The sequence below is a fragment of the Cynocephalus volans genome, chromosome 9 (assembly GCF_027409185.1).
Source record: "Cynocephalus volans isolate mCynVol1 chromosome 9, mCynVol1.pri, whole genome shotgun sequence".
Lineage (NCBI taxonomy): Eukaryota > Metazoa > Chordata > Mammalia > Dermoptera > Cynocephalidae > Cynocephalus > Cynocephalus volans.
The window spans coordinates 93,936,831-93,962,048 of record NC_084468.1 but is presented as its reverse complement, the minus strand read 5'-3'; the positions used below and the strand labels follow the sequence as shown (position 1 = coordinate 93,962,048).

General features: G+C 38.0%; 1 protein-coding gene and 1 pseudogene across 1 annotated transcript in view; both read left to right on the top strand.

The window, feature by feature from the left end:
- PAPSS1 (3'-phosphoadenosine 5'-phosphosulfate synthase 1) overlaps positions 1 to 25,218 on the top strand; it is a 102,373-nt gene that overhangs the window by 31,339 nt on the left and 45,816 nt on the right. The window contains exons 4-5 of the mRNA XM_063108043.1: positions 4,118 to 4,256; positions 7,960 to 8,078. Coding sequence (XP_062964113.1) covers positions 4,118 to 4,256; positions 7,960 to 8,078 — 258 coding nt within the window. The remainder of the gene's footprint in view (positions 1 to 4,117; positions 4,257 to 7,959; positions 8,079 to 25,218) is intronic.
- Positions 23,220 to 23,689, top strand: LOC134386334 (large ribosomal subunit protein eL24-like; annotated as a pseudogene).

Here is a 25,218-nt window from a genome sequence, read left to right as displayed (position 1 = left end):
GTTATTCAGAGTTCTTGAATCCTTGGATATGAACACTTTTCATAGAAATATAACAGCAGTGATGTTCTTATCTTTCGGGAATCTTTGCAACTTTTAGGAAAGGGGAAAAGTCAGTAACACCTGATTTGGAGAGCTACCAGCTGAGGCTTGGGTATGTAAAAGTATGTGCCAATCTGCTTTCTTGTCCCCTTGCTTCCACAGTGTGGAGCAAACTCTTAGTTGACTTCATCTGTAAAATCATTAATAATGAGGTTTAGACTGTGTTTAGAGCATGTCAGAATCCATAATAATATTTGGACTGAACCATGTAATGCAGAATATGTGTATTTTTCTATCCAGTCATGATTATATTTGTTTATTCATTCATTGAAGAGATGTTTATTTGGTACCTCTGTGTCAACCAGTGAACTGGGCATCTCCTAAAAGCAAACCTGATAGTTCCTATCCTTAAGGAGTTTGTAGTCTTGTGGGAACATAGAGATGTGAGCAGTTACAATATCTTGAGGCAAGGAAACAATTAGGTAAATATATATAAAAGGTGCTGTGGAAGATGTACAGGGGAGGTGCTCCTTGAAATGAGTCATGAAGGATGAATCAGAGTATACCAGTTAGCCCAGAGGGAGAAAGCTGTTTCAGACAGAGGAGACAGTGTGGTATTTGCAATGGAAATGTGAGAGAGTTTGGTTTTTTGGGAAACTGTAGGGTAGGTTGATGTGACTGCTATGCAGGAGGATTGTGAGGGGAGTTGAAGCCAGAGCGATTTGTAGAGGCCAGATGAGGATATCTGGACTAGTCAGGACTTTGCCCCACAAGGAATTAATGGTTTGAGATTATAATACGGAATGATGTCATTGGGTTTGCATTTGAGTGAGGTTACCCTTGGAGCCTGGAATGACTGGTTTGGAGGTAGTAGAATAGTTGGAAAGCTGTTGCAGTAGTGCCAGCTTTGTCAGAGAAAAGGATGTGAATTCAAGCAGCAGTGGGAACAGAAAAAATGGGACATATGTGGGGGCTCTTGAACCTGTAGCATCAGTAGGACTTGGTGCCTGGTTTATTGCTGACTTTGGTAGGGTGGGAGGGGGTGGAATGAAGTGTGGTGCTTTCTGAATAGAGAGTGGTATGATGGAGTTAGAAAATATAGGGTAGGAAGGGAGGTGTATTAGTCCGTTTCCCTTGCTTATAACAAAATACTTGGAACTGGGTAATTTATAAAGAAAATGAAATTTATTGCTTACAGTTTCTGAAACTGGTAAGTCCAAAGCCCATCTGGTGGTGGCGACAGTGACCCAGGGGCCTCACATTGCAAGACAGTGGAAGCAGAGAGAGCAGAGAGAGAGACAGACTCTCTTCTTTTAAAGCCCTCAGAACCACGCTCCTGACCACCATTTTTAATCCTTTCACTATTGCACAGTCCTACAATCCAATCACCTATTCAGAGCTCCACCTTTCAATTACCATAATAGGATTTTTCCACCCTCTTAAGTCACAGTGTGGACCAAGTTTCCAATACATAAAACTTGGGGGACACAATTCAAGCTTCAGGGGAGTCCTGGGGGAACATAATTCAGTCTTCTACAGGAGGATTTGATTATTTCATTTTAGGTAGTCAAGTTTGAAGTGGTAGTGGAGTGTCTAAGTGTAGATGACCACCTGGCCATTGGAAAATTGGTTCTAAAGCTCAGGAAAATTGTGTAGCGTTGAGGTCTAGATTTAGGAATCATTAACTTTATTATTTGAAACCTAGATGAGGTTGAGTATATACAGGAGAGTATATAGAATAAGAAGGGAGCCACAGATGGAAACTTGGGAATACCTTCATTTAAGAGGGCAATTAGAAGAGTAAGATCACAACTTAATCACTGTGTCAGACACTAAAGTCATGAAGCTAATGAGATAATTTCAATATATTGGAATAGATCTATGTCAGAGGTATATATTGGGTACTTTCAGAAACCAGAGGAAGCAAAGGCCCTCAGTCATCTTGGGTGTGCATGGCAGGCTTCCTGGAGGAGGAAGTACCATGGAGCTGTGCTGTGAGGAAGCACATTGCTGTCTCCAGGAGAGAGGGGTGGAGTGTTTCTGGCAGGGGGGATGGCAAAGGCATAAAGCCCAAACAGCCTGATAGACCAGGCAGGTAATTATTATAGAGCGTCAAGTGCAAGCTTGAGAATGGTGGGGCAGGATGGGCCTCACACTAAGCTTTACTTTTATCTGTGGTGATGGATCTCTGAAGCGTTTAGTAAGATCCTCTCTCATCCTGGGGATGGTGTGGAGTAGGCTTTGAGCAGATCCAAGCTAGAATCCAGAAGCCTGTTGAGATTGTCCCAACAAGAGAAACAAGGTTGAACTAGGGAGTAGGGAAGGAGAGCAAACTGGGTTGGTCTAATATTTCGCGGTAAAATCTGAAGGACTTTGTGACCAAATGAATATGGTGGGAAAGGGAAGGAACCAGAACAACTGTTAGGGCTGTGGATGAATAGTGTTGTCATTTCATGATTTGGGCAATATAAGCGGGGAATGAAAGCTTGGAAGAAAAGGGAATGGATTCAGTTTTGGACATGCTAAGTTTTCAGCACCTGTGAAATATTTAGGTAAGTATATGAGGGTTCTTCCAAAAGTTCGTGGAAGGATTTGCATTTTAATTAATTTTTTTTGCAGACTTTTTGAAGTACCCTCGTATTTAGGAAGAAGTTGGAAACGTGTGTTTAATTTCAGGAGAGAGGTCAGGGCATAAGCTTAAGCGTTGATGTACACGTTGTAGTTTACACTATGAAGGCAGTTGAGAAAAGTGCTCAAGGCCTGTGGAAAGTGGTCAGTGGGGCTCTGGATGGAGTGTGCGCAACACTGGTGTTTAAGGGATGGGTGGAGTAGGAGGGGCTCAGGTGGAGTCTGCTTAGCGGTGATGGGGAGTGGCACAGTAGGTAGCCAGAGGTGTAGTGGTGTGAAATGCAGCAGAGTCCTGATGTTTTAAACACCAAGAAGTACCTATAGTTAAGGGAAGGTTTTTTTATGATTTGTTAGTTCATTTATTTTTAATGAATGAGAGTAACTTGTACTTGTTTGTTGACAGTTTGAAAGCCAGTAGAGAAGGGGGAAGGCTGCAGATTTCAGATGAAGTAGGGAGAATGGGTCGAACAAGGTCCTGGAGGAGGACGTGAAAGGGAAGGGGATTTAAAATATGTGAAGGAAGGAGTGGCAGGGAGAAAAAGATTGTTAGGATGTAGATGCACTTGCATGGCAGAGATGAGATTGAGAGCTTCATGCCTGGGGATTTTCTTTCTGAAATAGGAAGTATGGTTAGCTGGTCAGAGTGGAAGTTGGCATGGTTTGTCAGAGGGGTCATGTGGAAGGTGGCAAGTGCTAAGTGACCTGTGTGGGAAGAGAGTGGTAGAAGTTGCAGGGGCCAGTTGTGAAAACATTGGCACTGTGCTTTGGCACATAGAGTATGAATGTGCAGCTTGCACTTGAGGGCAGCAAGATGAGAGGCATCCTTGGGGGAGCATTGGGTTTTAGTTAAGACCAGAAATAAGAAGAGGTTGCCTTAAAAAGGAAACAGTGTTACAGAGGACAGGTAACTATCCTGGAGAGAGTTTAGACTGAGCAAGGAAGGTGGTTAGAAGGGAGGTGGGGGTCAGGAGCTATGCAGAAATGTTAAGTTTTGGGAATGCTACAGAGAAGTGGCTACAGGGGCTTGCATTTGGCAAGGGAATAAAGTAGCCTCAGGGTTCTGAGTGGACCTCTTTTGTGAAGTTGCTTTCATGCCAGCTCTGGCTGAGGTTGAAGGTGATTTATTAGAGAGGCCTGATGACACCTGCATTTGAACTGGGCTTTGGTTCAGGTTCCACATAGAATTTAGCTGAAAGCTTTTAAGGTGCATTCATTGTTTCCCCAATATGCTGGGTTTATAGGACAGTATGCCTTTTAAAATTGTTAGGAGGAATGGGTGTTAACCCAGTAATTTCTTGGATTTATTTTTTTCAATATATATAAATTAAATTTTGTCTAATATTCTACTATCTTAGGTGAAAAATACTTTTTACATGTCCTTGATATTAATGTAGTATCTCTGATTCATGTGATCATTTTTATTATTGCTGCTTGTGTCTTTTTTTTTAAGGATCGCAACAATGCAAGGCGAATTCATGAGGGTGCAAGTTTACCTTTTTTCGAAGTATTTGTTGATGCTCCTCTGCATGTTTGTGAACAGAGGGATGTAAAGGGACTCTACAAAAAAGCACGGGCAGGAGAAATTAAAGGTCAGTAATATTTTCTTCCCAGTTTCTCTTTGCTTAGGTAGTTTATCTTCCCATATCTGGGACTGGTAAACTTTTCTGAGAGATTGGGAGCTTGGAGCTCCTTGAGAAGAGAAAGTGGGTCTTATTACACTGTTCTGTCAGGCTTAGCAGCAGCACCTGGCACTATGCAATAAATGAATATTGTTGATCGTGTTGGAGTCCTACTCACGAGGCAGAGTTAGGACTTCAGGGGTTGGTGAAAACCTGCTTGAAATAATTGGTTGCCTAGCATTAGGTTGGATATCAGTTGCCAGCTGCTACCAATTCTGCTCTCTTTGTTCCATTGAAAATTTAGGAAATCCCATAGCTATTGGGAACAATGTATGGATAATAAACATCTTAATGGCAAGGATAGTGTCTTGTTCTTACTTATGTCATAGTGCTTGGAGTGGTCCCTTATTCATTTCATGTATGATTCTTGAATTCCATTGAATTAACACATCACTGATTCCATCAAAATATATCCACCTTGCTTTTTAGGTTGTATGGTCTACTCCCAGAGCTATGATGAACTTTAAGACATTGAAGGAGAAATTTAGAACTCATCTCTGCTGTGGCTTTTGATACCAATTATATTACTTATCTTGTAGATATCCTGTGACATTTGTCCTGTTCTATTACTGTTAACAGAAACAGAAGATGTGCTGGCATTAAAAAAACAATTATAGATTACTCAGCATTTGTTTAGGGATCAGTGATTCATGCAGGTATCTTTTGTTTGCCTTCCTAATTGAGAGTGTGACAGCCTGGGACTGTCACGGGAGCTCCCAGGAGCTCTGTGAATTATAGATTTAGGCATTCAGTTTCTGGCCCTGAAAAGGAAAAGGTAAACTAGGAAGGAATATGCTTGTTCTGGGCTCTTCTGTATTTGGACCTGGGAACACTTTAGCAGCTGGGGCAAGTTCTGCTTGCCATGGTGCCGTCTAGTTCTGTGGGCAAGGCACAGCTCCTTGATGAGGGCTACTGCCCATCACCCCTTTCACCCCTTAAGCTGGCACTTTCTTGACTCAGAAAGAACAGGTTGCCTGATTGGAATAATTTATGAACATTGGAGGAAATCAGTTTGGCCTTTTAACTCCTGTATCATTCTCTGTTGATGGACAGTTCTCACTTCAGTTTTTAGTATAGAAATTTGTCACAGAAAAGCAAAATGGTATGTCCAGGAACCTAAAGTCTAAACCTATTACTTATTCTAATTGTAGTTGGTTTTGTTGTTTTTGCGAGGATGAATTGGTGAGGAAGGTAGATTTGTCTGCCCTGCTGGAGTAAGCTACTTGTGAGTAGGGACAACATCTTGGATATTTTTGTATCTATAGAATTTAGCACAGTGCATGGCCCAAAGCATAATACCTAGAGAAGGTGAAGTGGCAATGGGATGTTCAACATGAATTTGTCAATGCTTTCTTTTTGCAAGGTTATATATTTGGTATATATTCAGAGCTGGGAATACAAATATGAATGCTTTCTTTTTGCCAGGTATATATTTGGTGCTGGGAATAAGACCGCATCCAAAATGCCTGAGTCACTTAGTTTGCACTCTATTACTGGGAGTGTTCCAGTTTCTTGTTTACTTTCCTAAGTGTTGGCTAAATTCCTCAGTAGACATTGATAAAATATTCCTTAGGTTAGTGTGTCTGTGTGTATACACACATTGATTTATTTTAAGTTTGTCATGATGCTAGTAGCAATACTGATTGAGGAGTTATTTTTTAAAAAAATCATTTAGTTGTAGTCAGAATGGTGTTTAGCAAGTTCCCTATCAGTGGGGTTTCAGAGCTGTGATGATAAACATTCCAGGACAGACAAGACTGCATACTTTCAGGGGACCTCAGGCTTTTATAGATCTTTATATAATATTTACTAGACAGTACATATACCCTTGAGTCAGGCATTCTGATATCTAGATTATTTTCATAATTACTACTCAAGTAGTCATTTATTTTTGACTTAAATATGAATGTTTTTCTTATAGTGTATGTTTATTGTAATCATTTATGGGATAAATTAGAATGCCTGGGCTTCCAAAATGTTAAGCCAAGTCTTCTAATTCAGTGGTTCTTAAGCTTTGCTGCACATTAGCATTACCTTGGGAACTTTTACAAATCTAGTGCCAGGGCTGTACCCCAGACCAGTGAAATCAGAATCTTATGAGGTTGGGATGTGGCAATTCCAGGATATAGTCACACTTTAGAATGTGTGTTTAGAATTTAGTGTTCTAACCAGAATTATTATTTTTTTTCCCAGCTATTTTATTGTGACCCACCACTAAATACTGTTGGGAATATTGGTAATGCAGAAATTGGGTTCAGGACTTCAGGTGATGCTTAGAATTATGAAATAGAAAAAAAAAAATGAAATAAGTGGCTATAGGCTTATATAGATTTTAGAACTCTTTTGCTAACTGTACTTAGTAGTAATGATTTTATATTTTGCTTAAGCTAAAAGTAGTTAATTTGTATTACTGCAATGCTTGTTATCTGATGGCAGATGAGGCCTGCAGAGCTTCAGTTTGGCCATGGATAATCCTTGTGAATGTAAAGGACAGATTGGCTTAGTGTCAGTTTTTGCGTTGAGAGGGGAAAAAAAACTTGTATCAAATTTGTTTGTTCCCAGGGCTTAGGTACTATGGTTTACATGAGGGTACTTCAAAAAGTTAGTAGAAAGATTCCCATTATCTTTTACTTGTATTTTTCCACGAACTTTTTGAAGTACTCTAATATTCCTGTGGAGAAATTGAGATGCTCTGGAACACCTGGTATTAATTCCTTTTTTCTTCATAGGCAGTTTAGGCATTTAATTAAGAAAAAAAGAAAGAAAAAAGGTGTCAGAAGAAACACAGTAGTTCCTCATTATTTGTGGATTCCATATTTTTGAATTCACCTACTTGATAAAATTTATTTGTGACCCCCCAAATCAATACTCCTGGCCCTTTCATGGTCATTTGCATACACGAGCAGAGGTGTGAAAAATGAGTCACCAGACACACTCCTGTTCCCAGATGACAGCAACAAGGGGAAACTTGGCCTACTTGTTTCAACTTATACTGTAAATACCTGTCCTTTTTGCAGCCTGTTTAGTGTCATGGTTTTTGCATTTTTATGCTTTTTTGGGTGATTTTGCTGTTTAAAATGGACTCCAGTGGTGATAATGCTGTCTGGCATTTCTAAACACAAGAAGGCTGTGGTGTGCCTTATAAGGAAAGTACACATGTTAGATAAGCTTCATACAGGCATGAGTTATAGTGCTGCTGGCTATGAGTTCAATATTAATCAACAATATAGATTAAATATGGTATCTTTAAACAGAAGCACACATAAAACAAAGTGGAAGAGTGATCGGTTGACAAAAATATTGTGACCAGGGGCTGGCAGCAACTTAACCTATCTCATCTAGGAGCAGTTATTTAGTATTTGCTGATTAAGTATTTGTGGCAACTTTATGGAACATAGCTACTGTGAATAACAAGAATTGACTGTACATGTTTAAAGAAAAGACAAAAGTTTAATTAGAAATCTCCCAAGAAAGAGGTTTCAATACTGTAGCCCTGTAGCTTAGAGAGGACAGCACAAATATTAACTTTCACATAACAGAGACTTGCACTGGAGAAACAAACCTGTTTTAATTTTAGTTTCCATCCTTCTCTATTATCTGGTATCTTTTACAGGTTTCACTGGGATTGATTCCGAATATGAAAAACCAGAGGCCCCTGAATTAGTGCTGAAAACAGACTCCTGTGATGTAAATGACTGTGTCCAGCAAGTTGTGGAACTTCTACAGGAACGGGTAAGGCAAAGTGAAAGAAAGACTCATCAGGGAAAAATTGTATCATCTCATAACCTCAAAAACACAAATAGTGGTGTTAATATTGAGTAACATTTGTATTTTAAGTTCTATATAGTGTTAACAGTTTTCTGTGTGTATATATCACTGTGTTAGGTGTTGTGGGGAATGCTGTAAATGTACAGTTATGAAATATCCCAGTCAACGTAAACTTCAAGAGGTTTCGGAGTCAAATAGTCATTTATGTTACCAGTAATTTTACCACACAAATACCTAATAGAGAAAATCCAGCGTGATTATTCGATCCTATAACTTGGCATTATTTTACATATTTCAGGTTGAGGTTCACAATGTAGTTAACTTTTTCTAGACATTAAGAGAGTGCCCACATTTTCCCTGTGACAACATGATATCCGTATGCTTGTATTTTTAGAAAGGAATCCTATGGAAGGTAGGATTCCAGGACATAAGGACTTTTCTCTGGTTCCTGGGCCTATGGAAGCATAAAGAGGCTTGAGGTTATTCAGAGTGCTCAGGCCTGCTAACAGGTGCATAGTTTCCTTAGACTTCAGTCAGTTTATAGAAGTTATTTTTCTTTCCTTTCTCCTTTCTTCGCACCACTTCCTCCCCTCTTCCCTCACACCACTGGAGGATCACGTAGTTGGAGAAGGTCTGGTCTTTGTGTGGGTGATGGTCCTTGGGCCGGTAGTTACCCTGTCCCCTTGTCATTATCATTCTGCCATCTGTCCTTACTGAGGGTTATGAATTTGAACCCTCTCTTGATCTACAAAATCCAATTACCGTAAACCTCTTTCATCTAGTGTCTCTTACTGGGGATATATTAGAAATACAACTTTTCGGGCCGACCCCATGGCTCACTCGGGAGAGTGCGGCGCTGGGAGCGCAGCGGCCACAGGTTCAGATCCTATATAGGGATGGCTGGTGCGCTCACTGGCTGAGCGCAGTGCCGGCGACACCATGCCAAGGGTTGCGATCCCTTTACCGGTCACAAAAAAAAAAAAAAAAAAAATACAACTTTTAAAAATGTTTCCTTTGTCTGAATATATTATACATGTTTAATCTTTGAAATTTTTTATAAAATATCTACTGGGTAATTAATCTGGGACCTTTCTTCCTGCTTTATTTCAAACATTTTAGCCTAATAAATAGAAATAATATGATTTGATTAGGGCACCACTGTGATGTTTTTCTTTGTATATATTCATGCATTATCATTATCTGCAGGTCAATGAGATATTATCCCAGGAGGTTTTATGCTTCATCTTTCTGCTTCTCTAGGTTTCTTGTTAACTAACTTTTGAGCCCTTGCTCTAGTCCTATTTCTCTGCTTCTGGTTTCCCTCTCATATCACCTAAGCTGCCCCAGTGTTCATTCCTTCATCATTCATCATCAACCACACATCAATTAAAAGCCTACTACTGTAGTTAGTCACAGTCCTAGGCACTAGCAAGGCAAAGATTAATCAACCATGTCTCCATCCCCGAGGGACTTCCATTGTAGGTGATAGAAACGGAAACAAGAGTGTATAACTCCTGGGAAGTGTATTAAAAACTGTGATTTTGGTGTGTTCATGACATACTGGTAGGCTCAGAGGAATGAGTTTGGAAAGGTTTTATATCAGATCTTTCTCATTTGTTTGTTCATTTTTAAAAGATATTTTTGCTGGGCTTAGAATTGTGGTTTGACAGATTTTTTTTTTTTTTCCTTTAGTGCTTTGAAGATGTTGCTGCATGGTCCTTTTGTTTGTATTATGTCTGATGAGAAATCTAGTGTAATTCTTTTCTTTATTTCTCTCTTTGTAATTTTTTTTTCTGTCTGAATTCAAGATTTTCTCTTAATTTTGGGTTTTTTTTTTTTTTAAAGCCATTTTAGTATGATGTGTCTAAGTCTTTTAGTATGTTTGGGTCTTTTTTCTTCCCGTTTAGAGTTCTCTGATCTTAGATGGGTGGGGTTTTTTTTTTTTTTTTACTAGTTTTTAAAAACTTTTGGCGGTTGTCTCCTTGGATTTTTTCTTTTGCTCTATTCTATCTTTTTTTCTGGGATTCCAGTTATGCATATCTTAAACAATATAATATTGTTCCATAGTTTTCAGATATTGTCTTTTCACTCTTTTTACTGTTTATATTTTAGCTTTGATAATTTCTATTCACTTATTTTTAACTATTGATTCCTTAGCTGTATCCACTTAAACTCTGACTCATTAAAAAACAATTCCATTATCATTTGTTTTTTTAAAATAATGTACATCTCTCTGTTGAAATTCTCCATCTGTTCATGCATTTTGTTCACTTTTCTACAACTTCCTTTAACATATTAATCATAGTTATTTTAAAGTGCTGCCTGATAGTTTGAACATCTGGGTCATTTCCACATCTAGTTTTGTTGATTGTATGATCTTGACATTGGGTAGTTTTTCTTGCTTTTTTGGTGTACCTTGTAATTTTTATTGAATGCTGGACATTGTGTCTGTAAGAACAGTAGAGATTGAGGTAAATAGTGTTTATATCATGGGCATATCTCTTTATCTGTCATGCTGTTAGTATAGTGGGCTAACCTAGTCAGTAGCTCAACTGGATTTGGATTTCCTTATTCTGTAATTATTCTTAATGCACCCCAGGATTCAAATTTATCCAATGATGAACTATTCTACTTTGTGCTTAGTATAGGGCCTGTGTTCCTGCTCCACCCTCAGCTTTCACCATTCCTTGCATGCCTCTCTCCATGCTTTTGCTCCTCCCTCAGCAGAAAATTGCTGTTGCTTAGTGCTAAGCTCATAATAGGAGGAGTGGTGGTGATTCTCTGTTTTCCTGGTCCAGTTTCAGTCTTAGGCAGGACCTATGTTCTTGAGTCTTGAGGTGGGTTTTTCTCAGTGTTCTTTCTTTCCCTGTCATGGCAGCTAACCTCTGCTTTGAAACTGGAAGGTATGGAGGGTAAGTTTTCTGGTCCTCATATGCATTAGCATGTTTTGTATCTGTACCTAGTTTGTGTCACTGCAAGGTCCAGGAGGGTTTCCTCTACCTTCTTCCCTTCGGCAGACCATATCTGCTTCTTCCTCTCCTCCAGAAACAAGGGACCTTGGTAGGTTTTCCTGTCCTTGTTCATCAGCTGAAGGCTTTTGCAGACATGAGAGAAGGTCTGGGTAGTGGGCAGAGTTTTGTGCCTGTGCACCTCTGAGGAGGACTCTCTTTTTAGTCCTCAAACCTGCTCCTGATCTTTGTTCTGAGCACCTGCTGTAGATCTGCTTGTGAGTGAACGCAGAGCCCCTTGTGTCTGAGGCCCCCAGTTTTACCAACCTGCCATACTAGTTCACACTCAGCCTTTAAAAGTTTTAAAAACATTTTAGCTTTCTTCTTCTTACCTGCCTTTGCTGCAGCCACAACTTCCTCCACGTTCTGCTAAAGGGAAACAATTGATGTGTCTCATCCTTTCTTGGTAGGACTTGTCACTCACTGGAAGCAGTTCATCTCACTGTTTTAGGACTTAACTGTGATGGGCTCAGGAAAATTCATGGTTTTACAGACTAGCTGGCCTTTTCACTTGTGATGTGATGTTCTCCTATAGAACCTCTGTGTTTCATTTTCATTGAACTGTCAATTCTCACTCTTTGCTTTTACTCTGTTGGTGTTATTTACAGTTTTCTTATAAGTTTGTATAAAATCCTTTGTTTTAGACATAGATATGAATTCTATGTCATTTTTATTGGAACTACGGTTTCAGTATTTTTTTATTTTATTGTAGTTTTGTTTAGATTTTTTGTACATTGAATTTATCATGTATTTTTTACTGGAGATTTGTCATATCAAAGTTAAAAAGTTACACATAGTTTTATTGTTAGTTTTAATTTTTTATATCTTATTAGTGACTTGTACGTGTTTGATGAAATCCCAGAGAAGTGCACATAGATACCCTTTTATGTATAATTTTATGGGACTCATGACTCTGTGAAACCATTTTATGGACTACAGATAATTCCAGATAGTTCAGACATTTATAAAGAATTATTAAACTTAACGTGTGATGGGTATCTCCCTCCTTCCCTTCTTTCTTTCAGTTCCTAACCTCTTCTTTGGGGCTGGACTTAAAGTAGCATCCTTTGGGTTTGACACTTTACCTACATATGAGCTATTTATTTAATTACTTATTTTTTGCAGGGAAAAATAATTTTGTTGTTTTTTAAAAAAACTTTATTTTGAGAAAATTTTGCAATTCTTCTGTAAATCTAAAAATAATAGAGTCCTGTATATTCTTCATTTAGCTTCCTCTTATGTTAACATCTTATGTGACCATAGAACATTTATCCTTGTTATGGCACTGTAGATTAAAGCAAAAACTTATTTGGATTTCACTAATTTTTCTATTAATGTCCTTTCCTATTCCAGGTTCCCATATTGTATTCAGAGTTAAATTGGTTTTTAAACATAATCCTGTAAAATGAAGGTACAAACTCACGTGGTGTTTGTAATGCATAGGACTTTGCATATTGGCTTTTTTTTCTAGTGGTTAAAAATTGAGGGTAAATACCACTGTGTGATTTTAGGCTCATACTAACCAATATTCCTTTACCTGTTTATCACACCTCCAATTCTATATGCCTTTTAGTCCATCCTATATATTTGCAGAATCATCTTTCTATAGGGTAGTTTAAACATTTCCCCTTTTCAGTCATTTATTGATTTTCCCATTGGTTGCAGAATTCAAGTGATTTGTGTTCAAGATTTTCCATAATTTGCTTCCAAGCTGCATATTTTCTTATTTATTGTCCTTATGTATTCCACTGCATTTACTTTCTTTCTTTTTTTCTTTTGGTTTCATTGCTTGCCTTAATCTCTGTAGTCCTAATTAATGCCTTCCTCCTGTTTTGTTTGTTCCTAATTAATGAATATACTAATTGTCCTTCCTTTTATACAGATATTAGTTTGTATTATGACTGCTAGACAATCTGATGATTGGACAATTTCATACAAGGTTTGAAAAAGAGGTAAAGATAAGAAACTAACATTTGCTAAGTACTTATTATATATGCAGGTCTTTGTGTCCTTTAAGATAATTTATTCTGATTGTTATAATCTGGGGGAAAGGTGCCATTTTTCTTAGTTCAGCTCCCAACCATGTTTCTCTGGTTTCTCCATGTGCCCTAATGCCTACTTAAGATTCAACTTTGTGAGAAAAACAAGGAAGAGTAAATGCCAGAACAGATATAGTCATGTGTGTGCGTATTCTTTCTTCAATTGTATTTTTAAATTCTGTATCGTTATAGAAGAAAGATAAATGAATTTCTATATGTTTTTTCTAGTGTGTACACTATAAACTAGATAATGATGGTAAGGACCAAAAAGTAACATCCATGAGGGAGGAATTTCTGTCATTTATTTCTCTGCCACATCCCCAGTGTTTACAGCAGTGGAATTACTGTGGTAGTTTCCCAAGTGGTCTTTGTGCTGAGTAATTTCTACATGTTTTCTAATTTTATTCACACAGTAAACCTATGAAGTATTTCAGAGAAATTAAGAACCTTGCTCATGGACATGCTGGATTCTGGACCTAGAATTTCACAGTCATTTTCATATACCTCTGGCTTTTACTTTTAGGAGTCTTCTCATACACCTTACTTGGAATGTGATTAAATCTATACCCAGAAAGGGATTCCGGTTATATTAGTTTATGACAGAGAAATTTTCTTTTGAAAAATTACTAATTTTTATCTTAAAGCTGGATGGTGACAAAAGAGAAATGCAAATGCTTCCTTAATGCAATTGCTTTCTTTTGGGACCACCCTCCTTTCAAAGATCTGTTATATGCTTTCCTAAGTAAGTGACTCCACTTCTTATTGAAAACATGTCAATATTTCTTTTGTACGTGGGTGACCCTGTTAGTTAATATAACAGATACTTAGTGCCATATGTGGTAGTTACTATTGTAAACACTGGGGGTGTGTCAGAGAATTAAACAAAAAAATTCCTGCCTTGTGTTTGTTACTTCTTGGTCCTTACCACAATTATTTAGTTTATAGTGGAATGACCATATATAAATTCATTTATTTTTCTTCTTTTATAACATGATGTAGAATTTAAAAGTAATTAAAAGACTAAATATACACACATACATACACACATGACTACATTTGTTCTGGCATTTATTCTCCTTTATTTTTCTCACAAAGTTGAACCCTAAATGGGCATTAAGGCACATGGAGAAACCAGTGAATACCTAACATTAATCACTGAGCTCATAGTTAGTCAGTGATGCTAGGAGTGCATTTGCTTACTGTACCCTCATTGCAAGGTGACTTGGTGTAATGTGCACTTTACATAAGAAACTCCTTCTGTCCAGGGGTAGCAAGTGCAGTTCATCTTCATTGTTACCACAGAGACATTTGGTAGGTTTTCCAAATGTGGGTCAGGTGAGAGCACATAGTAGAGTCTAAGTATAGATTGGGAGGTGAAGGGGATGAATATGTCAAGTGCAGTGGTGCTTTAAAGCAAAGAATAATAATCAGTTCTACATAGCTTTACAGTATGTATTTTGAGTGGGGATGTGAAGATCAGAGGTCCTGCGTTAGTCAGCATACGGATAAGAATACAATTTTGTGTTCCGAAAGAGAACACCATGGCAGAGATGGACAGCATCAGCAATAACCCTCGTTAGTTGAACTCTTACTATGTATTAGGCCTTGTGTTAGGTACTTCAGTAGGATTATTGCACTTAATTTGTGTTAAAACTCTGAGAAGTAGTTACAGTGGTCCTCATTTTACTGATGAGGAAACAGATGCAGGGAGGTGAAGTTGTTGGTGCCAGGATAGCTTAGTCAGGGAGGGTCAGATCTGAACATAGGTCCGATTGATTCTGCAGCCCGTGCTCTCGCCTTTCCACTATACAGCCTTTACTCACGTCTAGATTATTTCCATTTCTAGTTTATTTCTGAAATACAAATCTTTTCTTTGATTACCTTATAACATTCTTCAACCAGTTGTTTGCCAAGCATATTTGGGATTAAGAAATGGAGACTAATGGGCATTTCATTGACCTTAGAAAGATTTAATATTTTTCGAATACTTTAAAGTACTTAAGAGCAGATCAAAAGCAACATTTTCTGGGTTGGAAAGAATGTTTACTGTGGAAAGAAATAAACTGCCCACTGCTGTGCCTTGTTAGTGTGAAGTGTTTGTTCTATGTAGTGTGAAATGAGAAAAGTGATTGTAGGTTATCTAGTTTACTTTGAAAAGTGGAGGCACATTTTGCCAGAATTATGATTTACTTCGGTGCTAAAACCTAATCTAAATGGTAAATGAGTGACTGGGGTTGTTATGCCACATAAACCTTATTTCTAAAATAATCAAGTTAAGTGAACTTTATCTCCTTTTCAGGCTTGGTTTTGTTAGACTTTTGAGGTTTTTTTCCTCACATTAACCAATTCTCTGATCTCTGACATAGAGTGTCTAGCAGTTGAATTCAGTTCTGACATTCACTGTCTGGAGTTAGCCCAGATTCCACAAGTTAAGGGCTCAGTCCCACATGACTGCCCCTATTTCAGAAGCCAGCTTCAAATGGGGTGCCCAGGCCACCCACTTTTCTGCTTGGCTGATTACAAATTCAGGGGTTTCCATCCCTACCCGCCAGGTTTGATAATTTGCTAGAATAACTCGCAGAACCCAGGAAAGTGCTTTATAGACCGTTACTGGTTTATTATACATTCAGGAACAGCCAGATGAAAGAGATGGATAGTGCAAGGTGGGAGGAAAGGGGGCGGAGCTTCACGTCATCTCTGGCACTCTGCCCTACCAGCACCTCCGTGTGTTCACCAACCCAGAAGCTCTCTGAACCTTATCATTTGGGGGTTTTTAGGGAAGTTTTATGTAGACGTGATTGACTAAAACATTGGCGATAGGTGACTGAACTCAATCTCTAGCCCCGTTCTCCTCCCCAGAGGCTGTGGAGGTGGGGCTGAAAGTTCCAACCCTCTAATCAAGGCTTGGTCTTTCTGGTGACCAGTCCTCATCTTGAAACTATGTAGGGGGCCCTTCAGCCGCGAGTCATCTCTTTAGTATATCAAAGACACTTACAACACTTAGGGGAATCCAAGGGATTTAGGAGTTCTGTTCCAGGAACTGGGGACAGAGACCAAATATATATTTATTTAAAAAAAAAAAAATTTATTTAATTTTAATATATCAATGCACAATGTAGTTGATTTTCGTGTCCCTTTACCAATTCCTCTTCCCCCCCCTGCTCCCCACTCCCTCCCATCAATATCTATCTGTTCACTTGTCTTAACAAATTCAAGGAATTGTTGTGGTTGTTGTGTCTTCTTCCCCCCTTCCCCTCACCATTTGTTTATATGTTTATTCATTTATTTATTTTTAGCTCCCACAAACAAGTGAGAACATGTGGTATTTCTCTTTCTGTGCCTGATTTATTTCACTTAATATAATTTTTTCTAAGTCCATCCATGCAGCACTATTTACAATAGCCAAGAGTTGGAACCAGCCCAAATGTCCATCATCAGATAAGTGGATAAGGAAAATGTGGTATATCTACACAATGGAATGCTACTCTGCTCTATGTTTCTTATTGTACCACTTCTTATTAGAACAGGGTAGTGTAGTTTGGGACTTTCCAGAGAATGGTGTTTGAGAAGTGCTATCTCCAAAGAAATAATAGTGGTAAATGGAGTTTTCTTTTATCTGATGCTCAGTATTACTTTGGAGAGACTCTTCTGGAATGAAAATTCTACCTGGAATTGTTTCTTTTATGTTCATTAGTAAAATATAGTATTTAATTCACTATCCAGGAAAAATATGTTCTTAGTATGATGTGCAATGGGGATTTTAGAATGATGGGTACTTTGATTACCATGGGAACTTTAGCATAATGTTACAGATCCTCTGTCATCTCTGGATTGTCTTGTTTATCTTTCAGTCTGACTTTGTAATATAATTAGGATAGGTAATGTGGTCACTCATGTAAAGACTGCATTTCTCAGCATTTGGTCAAAGCATCTTGATTTCCTTAGTGTGCTTCATTTGGCATGTATTTATTCAAGAAAATAGAAAACACTAACAAATAATGAGGATTTTCGATTTAATTTTTTCCTAACCCTTGAATGGTCACTAGATGGCCTGCTAGTATTGCATTTTAACTCGGCTTGTTATACCATAAGGAAGTAGGCTTTTTGCTGCTGGTTTTAATCTAAAGTGATATTTTAAATACTGTTTTTAAATCTACCAGGAACCCTAGATCTACTAGTCCTATAAATTATTTAAAGGTTTGTCTTTTTATGAAATGGTGGTTTAGTGCTCTAAATGGATTTTATACTGCACATAAAATCCAGACTTTGCAGCTCAGTTTTAAAGTATTGCCAGAATGTCGCTTGGTGTTCGTGCTTTGGGTGCATATAGTTTAGATAATAGAAATTTAATAGTAACATAAAAATATGAATGAGCCCTAGTGTTCAAATCTGTTGAGCAGATTTGGTTCAAGAAAAAAGTACAGAAAATACTTAAAAGAAAAATTTAAAATGTGGAATCACTCTATTTATGAATATGTTCAGAATTCTTTAGGAAGATTACGATGAGAAGGCAAGAGCTACTATTTTCATGTAGTGAATGTTATTTGTCCTGCCTGCCAGTTTCCAGATAAAAACAAACAATTGTTTGTTTGAGCAAGGACACAGATACAGCATATGTTAGATCTTAGACTATGGTTAGTCAATCAAGCAAATAAACAAAACAAAAGAGAACAAAGCAACTTTTGGGTATCTATGTTACATTTTAAAATAAATATTTAAAAATTTATAATTAAATATTTCTAGACTTACAGGTTGTAGAATTGACCCCTCTTTATTGCTAGTGTGTGAATTGTTTACTGATTCCCTGCTCGGAAGGACTCGGGGGGTCCTGTGAGCCCCTTCACCCTTCTGTGCTGGGTGACTGTGGAGCTCTTCAGATTGGAGGTGAGGTGTCTAGCTATGTAAAGACTTTCTCCTGGCCTGGCTTGTGATCTGTTTTTGTTTTAAAGGAAATTTTGTGACATAAAGGGTTTTATATGTGCAAATTGAGAAAGAACACACTGTTTCTAATAGCTAACTGTGTCTATGGAAATCCTAATGAGTCTCAAATAAGATGGATAGCTCATGTGGCAGGGACTTCCCATTCTTTTGTCCAAATATCTTCTGTCACTTTGAGGTGGTTTTGCTCCTTTTAGATGTTTAGTAGTGGTTTTGGAAACTTAGAAGATTTGTCACTAGAATGTGCCAGAAAGTGGCTGTGTCTGCATTTTTAAAATCCTTTTTGTATTCCTGATAGAGACCCAGTCCTTTTGTCTCTACATATAGAATCTATATAGAACTCATTTCCACTGAGCAGATGCTCCATGTTCCTCTTGCTTCATGCTGTTAATGTTTGCATTAATTCCAGAAATATTCTTTATGTATCTTTTTATTTTTATTATTTATTATTTATTTATTTTTTTATTATGTATCTTTTTAGAAGAGAAAAATTGCACCAACCTCTTAAACTTTTATATTGGCATTGGTTAGGCGTCAGAAGAATTTTGTGTTTAAGTTGTGAGGCTAGAATTCATTTAAAAATATTACTGGATGTAAATTTTGAAAAGGGAAGAATTTTATGAAATGCTTGTGGTAAAAAATTTATTTTGACTCAAAAATAAAATATGAAAACAGTTTTACTTCTTCCTTGAAAAGAAAGTAATTATGGCCTCCATGTTAACACACGTAAAGCAGCATGTTACTAAAAATGCTAACACATGAATAACTTTGTTATTAGTGCACAAAACATTTAAAAAAATAATTTGGTTAGGCCCATAGTATGGATATTACCCTTTTCATGTTCAGACTCATTATCTTAGAGACACTTAGACTCACTCACAAATTTGCTTTTTAACTTGGGAATATAATTGGAAGGAAACCATAGGTGTTATTTGTAGACACTTCTGTCAGTTTGCACTTCTTAGTCTGAAAGTCTCTTCAGAGGCAGAAGTCAAGTGCCTGAGCATGGCGCTCTGGTGCCATGGTGGTCTGGAGAGGGCGGCTCCACGCTGGAGGCAGGAGCCCTGTCCCAGCCACTTGCCTGGAGCATCAAAGTGCCTGGCTAATCAGCAGTATTGAATCAGGTGAATCTAGTGATGCTGGTCTAGGAAACCAGCTACAAATGCCTTGTTGCACCCAACAAAAATCAAAAGACTGGACTGCAGGATGCTTTCTTCTGGCCCTCCAAGATTGTTGACAGTTTTCAGCAGTAATTGTGGGGGAGGGGGAGAGTAGCCAAATCTCACCACAATATACAAAATGTGTCCCATCCTTATAGTAATATAGGTTTCAGAGATGGCAAGGAAAGCTTTAGGTAGAGTTGTTCTTATCACTGATTTTGAAAATGAGATTCTTTTCTTCTCTGGAGTCCTCATGTCATTTGTTCTCAGACTGTGTTTTCTGGTTTTCCAAGTTTTAAGTGGCCCAAAGTGGGGGAAGTGGAGGTTCACAGTTTATTCACAGTAGCAGGGTATATTAGTCTGTTTCTGTTGCATATAACAAAATACCTGAAACTGGATGATTTATACAGAAAACAAAATTTATTGCTTACAGTTTCAGAGGCTGGGTAGTTCAAAGTCCAGGGAACACATCTGGCGAGAGCTTTCTTTGGTGGTGACTGCAGTGATGTAGGGTGTCACGTTGTGAAATGGTAGAGCGCAGGGAGTGATAGTTCCTCACGTGCTCTCCTTTTAAAGCCCTCTGAACCACACCCCTGACCACCGTTGTTCATTCATTCAGTATGGCACGGTCCTACAATCTAATCACCTCTTCAAGGCCCCACCATTCAGTCACCATGCTAGGATTTCATAAACTGAACAATTACAGTGGGGATTAAGTTGTGGGGGGACATGCAACCCAAGGCACAGGGTTTGGAAAAATTGATTGAAAGTTGTTCACTTATCCTTAATAAACAGTTTAGGCCTAACTGAAATGTTGAGTATCTTTGCTTTTTGTCCATAACTTTATCGACACATTGAAAGATAACATATTGACCTGACATCCTGGGAATTAAAAATGTTTAATAAAATCATGAAAATAAATTAAGAATAACTTGTATGACAAAATATTTTATAACTTAGTTTTCATCGGAGAAACAATAGTTTTGTTTTTGTTTTTGAGGAGAATAGTATTAGAACCCCAGATGGAATCCCAGTTTAACGATTAACTAACTATATGACCTTGGAAAAAACCTAATTTTTCTGGCTTCACTTCTCTCATCTGTGAAATGGGAGAGTACCTGCCTCAGAGTTGTACTCGGGATTCTATGAGTTAATATATTCAGAGTGCTTAGAACAGTTCCTGTCATATAGCAAGCATATTATTTATTTGTTTATTATTATTTATTGAGTATTTATTGTGTGTTAAGTGCATTGGAATAAAGTATAGCAGGGATTTAGGATAAGTTACTAACCTCTTCTGGGCCTCAATTTCCTCATCTGTGAAGGGGGGATAGCAGTAGTTTCTTCTCCTTTTAAAGGTTGGATAGCCGAGCCCGTGGCGCACTCGGGAGAGTGCGGTGCTGGGAGCGCGGCGACGATCCCGCCGCGGGTTCGGATCCTATATAGGAATGGCCGGTGCACTCACTGGCTGAGTGCCGGTCACGAAAAAGATAAAGGTAGGATTGTGAGAAAATTAAATGAATTAATTTATATGAAGCCCTTAGAAAAATGTACTTAGTATTGTAGTAAGCATCCAGTTAATGTTAGTCCCCATAGTTCAGACACTTTAAGTCATTTAATTGTCACAACAACCTTGTAACATCTGTGTATCTTTGTGTGTGTGTGTGTGTGTGTGTGTGTGTGTGTGTGTGTGTGTGTGTGTGTGTATGTGTGTGTGTGTGTGTTAACAACTGAAGAGGAGACAGGTTGTGAAATGTTAGTAACTTGCTAAAGATTGCAGTGTTAGAATTTTGACGTAGATCTTGGGTACAAAAAGCCTGTTCCCTTTTTTCTTACTTCACACTGCTAGTTGTGAGAACATCAGAAATAACTGACTTATACACCCTGTTGCTTTCTTGTATTTCTTTCTGGTTTTGAAGATGTTGTGTCTGTTATGGTTTGAATATCCCCTCCAAAACTCATGTTGAAACTTAATCCCCAGTGTGGCAGTGTTGAGAGGTGGGGCCTTTATGGGGTGATTGGATTGTGAGGGCTTTGCTCTCGAGAATGCGTTAACCATTCATGGATAAATGGGTTAATGGATTAATGGGTTATCAAGGGAGTGGAACTGATGGCTTTATAAGAAGAGAAAGGGAGACCTGAGCTAGCATGTGAACATGCTTTTGCCCTCTTGCCGTGTGGTACCCTGCACCATCTCAGGGCTCTGCAGAGAGTTCTCGTTCCTACCAGGAAGAAGGCCCTCACCGGATGTGCCCCCTTGACCTTGGACTTACCAACCTCCTGAACTGTAAGAAATAAATTCTGACTGGCTGGTTATCTCAGTTGGTTAGAGCGTGGTGCTGATAGCAACAAGATATGGGATTTGATCTCTGTAGTGGCCAGGAAAAAAAAAATGGGAAAAAAATAAATTCTGTTTCTTTATAAGTTACCCAGTTTCAGGTATTCTGTTATAAGCAACAGAAAACTAAAACGGTATCCCTAAAGTTTTGTGACTAATGTAAATATTTAGTTTTACATCTCTTTTGTGAAACTCTGTCATGCTCTTTCTCACAAAAGTCCTAATGAATGCCTGAGTTTTTGTGTAGCTTCAGTTACTTTTAGCATTTTTTTCCTAGTGTGGAGCAGCTGCAAAGAATGCGTATGCCTCAAGGCATCTTTGGGGCTCTTACATATCCAAGAGTCTAACTGAACCTGTAGGATATGTGTGCAGTTCAATTAATGCATGGCATATTGTCCTTCCAGGAAAAGTTAATCGTGAATTTTTATTGTCTAGTTCGTGAAGTAATAGACTGTGCAGATTATTGAAACTACCATTTACTCTGAAATGTGCCTGTGGGTGGAGAACAGTTGGAAGGGAAGATAGAAAAAAGACAGTGACAACTACAAATAGGGATATAGGGTGATTTGTTTTTCTCATATCCAAATTCTCTTTACTGCTATTTTATAATTTAAAATAAACACATTAACAATAGTTTCTGGAGTTGGAAGGCACAGAATAGACTACCTTAAACTATTTTTCTTGCCAGATTTAAAGAGTCTTTTTTTTTCTGTTTGGTTTCCTCTTCAGGGGCACAATTAAATACAGTACTGTGTATAAACTGTATGTGTTTACTTATCACTTCTTTAACCCCTTGGCAAAATTTAAGATATGCCCTCTTTAGCTCTGGTTATTGGAAATAATCTGCCCCATCAGTACACAGTAGTATAGTATTTATGTTTACAAAGAAAAAATAAAGGCAGCTGGTAGAGCTGCCTTTCACCATTTTTAAAAAATTCCTTCATGTAGTATCTCCTCTCAGTAAACACAATAAGTAGCTTTTAGCTATGGGTGCCTGCAGGAAGCTTAATTGCAGAAGACTGGGAAGGTGTATGAAGTGTCCTATGCTATGCAGGGTTTGTGCTCACACACACACACACACACTTTCCTGCTTTCTTCCTATGAGCAGTGGGACACTCCGGGGAGAAAGAAACCTCCTGAAAGTGTCATTCATAACTGCACTTCAGGAGCAAGTAAGTGTAGCTGGCTGAACTTAATATTGTCGCTAGTGGTGTTTATTTCTTTTCTTTCTTTATATTTTATTATTATTTTTTCTTTTCCTTCATGCTCACCCATCTTATTTATTTTGGGGTTTATAATGAGAATGGTCAGAGGCCTTGAATTTATGAGTAGGAGCCTGATCTTGGCACATGATTTAGCCAGTGCTGAACGGAGTCTCTTTTGTTCCATCTTCGAAGGAACAGAGTGTTAGAGAAATGTAGGAGAATAATTCTTTCTAGATCCTCAGAACTCATAGGGACTTCTGGAGCAGTAGCATCTAGGCCTTTCATGAGGTCATCTGGCTTTGATACACATATGTGACTCTGCCTTTTTTCTTCTACTGAAGATACCATGTAAAATCAAATATAAGTTGAAATTTCTGTCCTCTTTGCCATCCTTTCTCATCCCTGGTGTCCGGCACCATGAAGGTCGAGCTGTGCAGTTTCAGCAGGTACAAGATCTATCCTGGACATGGGAGGCGGTACGCTAGGACGTCGGGAAGGTTTTCCAATTTCTTAATGCAAAATGAGAGTCAGCATTTCTATCCAAAAGGAATCCTCGGCAGATAAACTGGACCGTCCTCTACAGAAGAAAGCACAAAAAGGGACAGTTGGAAGAAATGCAAAAGTATAGGACCCGACATGCAGTCAGGTTCCAGAGGGCCATCACTTGGCCATCTCTTGCTTTTATAATGGCCAAGAGGAATCAGAAACCTGAAGTTAGAAAGGCTCAATGAGAACAAGCTATCAGGTTTGCCAAGGAAGCAAAAAAGGCTAAGCAAGCATCTAAAAAGACTGCAATGGCTGCTAAGGCTCGCATGGGGGCAGCACCTAAGCAAAAGATTATGAAGTCTGTGAAGGTTTCTGCTTCCAGAATTGGTGGGAAATGCTAAGTTGGCAGATCAGATTTTTAAAAGATCCAACTTTAACTCTTAAAAAAAAAAAAAAGAAATTTCTTCCTCAAATTATTCTTCAGGAAAAATAGTAGAGAGTGTCCTTAAAAATCCAATTCTTCCATTAATACTTTGTTTTGAATTACTTTTTGTTATTGTTGTTTTTTATTTACAAAAGCAGTAAATTAGTACTTTATTTTTTAGAGAAATTTTGGGTTCACAGCAAAATTGATTTCATATAGTTGGAATCCTACAATGCGTAGGCTTTTCAGATTGGTTTATTCACTTAGCAATTTGCATTTAAAGTTTCCTCCGTGTTTTTTCATGGCTTGATAGTGTATTTCTTCTTAGTGCTGTACAATATTTCATTGTCCTGATGTTCCACAGTTTGCTTATCCACTTATCTACTAAAGACATCTTGGTTGCTTCCAAGTTTTGGTTACTATGGATAAAGCTGCTATTAATATTGCGTGCAGGCTTTTGTGTGGACATAAATTTTCAACTCAACTGGGTAAATATTAAGTGGTAAAATTGTTGAATTGTGTGGGAAGTATATGTTTAGTTTTATAACAACCACCTAACTGTCTTTCAAAGTGGCTTTACCATTTTATATTTCCATCAGCTTTGAATGAGAGCTCCTGTTGCTCTATGTCCTTGGCAGCATTTGGTATTGTCAGTGTTTTATACTTTGGCCGACCTAATAGGTGTACTGTGGTGTCTCATTGTTGTTTTAATTTGCAATTTTCCTGGTAACTTCTGATGTTGAACATCTTTTCATATATTTATTTGCGATCTGTAAATCTTCTTTGGTGGGGTGTCTATTCAGGTCTTTTGCCCATTTTGTAATTGAGTTATTCATTACTTATTGATGAGTTTTGAGAGTTCTTTGTATATTTTAGATAACAGTCCTTTTGCAAATATTTTCTTCCAGTCTGTGGCTTATCTTCTTATTATCTTGAGGATTACTTTGTTTTGAATAAGAAAGTAATTCTTGGACACATGTATGAGAAGCCCTCAATCAGTGCCAGTTTTGTGTGCTTACAGATTTGGCTTTAAAAAAAAAAGTTAAAGTGATTAAATGCATTTAGTAATTATTCCTAAGGGTACGATTAGTTTTGTGAATAAACCTTGTAAAATCTCCTAGTGAGCTATGTGTAAATGGCTATATTGTGGTACCCACAAATATATACTTGCACGATAAGTATGGAAAAACACTGTCCCAATATTTGTAAATGAGTACTTGGTTCTTGGATAAAAGTTTCAGGCTACATTTCATGTGGGGTCAGAAGGCTGTTTAGCTTACTTGGGAGAGTGTGGTGCTGATAACACCAAGGTAAAGAGTTCAGATCCCCATACTGGTTAGCTGCAGAGGAGCAAAAAAATCCCCTTGCCAGCCAACTGCCAAATAAATAAATAAATAAATAGATAAATAGTAAATAAATTTTTTTTAAAAAAGTGCTATTTCCAAACTGTGATGGGGGGAGTAAAGCTGACATATTTATGTGTTTTATGAGTAAAAAAGCAGCTTT